General features: G+C 46.0%; 1 protein-coding gene across 1 annotated transcript; it reads left to right on the forward strand.

The window, feature by feature from the left end:
- The first annotated feature begins 452 nt into the window (after positions 1-452).
- On the forward strand, positions 453-998 carry LOC103798994 (chromosome unknown open reading frame, human C20orf196). Its single transcript, XM_009071286.1, has one exon. It carries the CDS (start codon positions 453-455, stop codon positions 996-998), a length of 546 nt encoding a protein of 181 aa, XP_009069534.1.
- Positions 999-1,413: the final 415 nt, after the last annotated feature.

Genomic DNA, 1,413 nt, shown 5'->3' on the forward strand with positions numbered 1-1,413 from the left:
TGATTTGGAGGCTGTAGATCTCACTCAAAGCTGGAGGACAGGACTGCACATTATGCTCTAGGAGTAAAATTGAGAACTATAAAAAGGGAAGGATTAGACCTAGAGATGAGGGGAGAAAATTGAAACAGATGCAGAACTGTTTCAGCTGCAAACCAGACTTCCCTGTGGGTCAGCTGTTATCTCCAGCAGCAGCATATCCCAATTTCCACCACTTTGGAAGTGAACTGAGCTACCAGCAAGCAAGTTCAGTCACTGCAGAGTGTTGAGGCTGGGACAGTTGTGAGTTCCCTAAATACAGCCCATCTTACATGAATCTGTGCAGCAAGATTCTCTGGCAATCCAGCCAAGTTTAAAGCAGTACTTAGCTTGCTAGTGCAAAGAGCCCGTTTGCCAGACTGCAGTGTGAGGAAGACAAAAAAAAAGATTTTGCCACAGGGGTGACCTGGTGACTAATGAATTTCACTGATCATATGCTTGCAGGAGAGAGCAGTCTACCCTCTGCAGTTCCTGTGGACTTTTCTACTGAAGGCTCTGTGAGAGCAAATGTGAGATGTTATCCAAAAGCAGGGTTGTGTGAACCCACTGAACCTAATGATGGTGTGCTCTCATGCATGTATGAATCTGATAATGCAGAAGATCCCGACATCAGGAAATCTCTTGATGACTTCTACGAAATGTATTGCAGAAGTCATCCAGGGAGAATCGATCCAACCTACGAGGCTGCATCACAATGCCTGTCACAGAAGATTTCAGAGCTAGCAAGCCAGGATGGAACGAAATATGCTTTATGTTGCCTGCAAATGGCACAGTTGGTCTTGAACAGAGATGGGTGTAAGATCTTTCCAAACCACCCTCCTACTGCTTGTTTTTCAAAGCCAGCTGAAGAAGTCATGTTGGAAGACAGAAGGAGAACACCTGGACTCTCAGATGACATCCTGCAATTCCTCTTGAAACAAACACAGGAAGAACATAGCCTTGACATATCACACAAGAAGTGAGCAAGACACTGGTTTGTTTCTGTCATTGGAGCTTTGCTTTCACTCCAAAAAGAGGTGACTTTCTTAGAAAGACACTGTTCTCTTAGCACCACCTTCAATACCAGGTACTTCGTGGAGGGGTTCACCTGGAGCAGACCTTGCCACCTTGGTCTCTGGAGGGCACCTGCCACCTGTGGTCCCCATGTAGCTGCTTGGGATGTGTTGACTAATTGGGATGAGTGATGCAGTGTTTGTTGCTGGGACATCAGATATGACAATTAATACCTACCATGCTTTTAAATTGACCTACATCCCTACCCCAGCTGAACAGTGGTCCAGCCCAAATTCAGCCCCTGTGTGGACATGGATGTCCAAGTGCTGTTTGAACTAACTTGGCAGGGTAAGCCCCAGACCTAGGGATGGAAGCTTAAGATTT

This window comes from Acanthisitta chloris, unplaced genomic scaffold (assembly GCF_000695815.1).
Source record: "Acanthisitta chloris isolate BGI_N310 unplaced genomic scaffold, ASM69581v1 scaffold10503, whole genome shotgun sequence".
Classification (NCBI taxonomy): Eukaryota; Metazoa; Chordata; class Aves; order Passeriformes; family Acanthisittidae; genus Acanthisitta; species Acanthisitta chloris.

Excerpts from the sequence above, each read along its gene's own strand:
- LOC103798994 (XM_009071286.1), top strand. The coding sequence starts at position 453 with ATGAATTTCACTGATCATATGCTTGCAGGAGAGAGCAGTCTACCCTCT.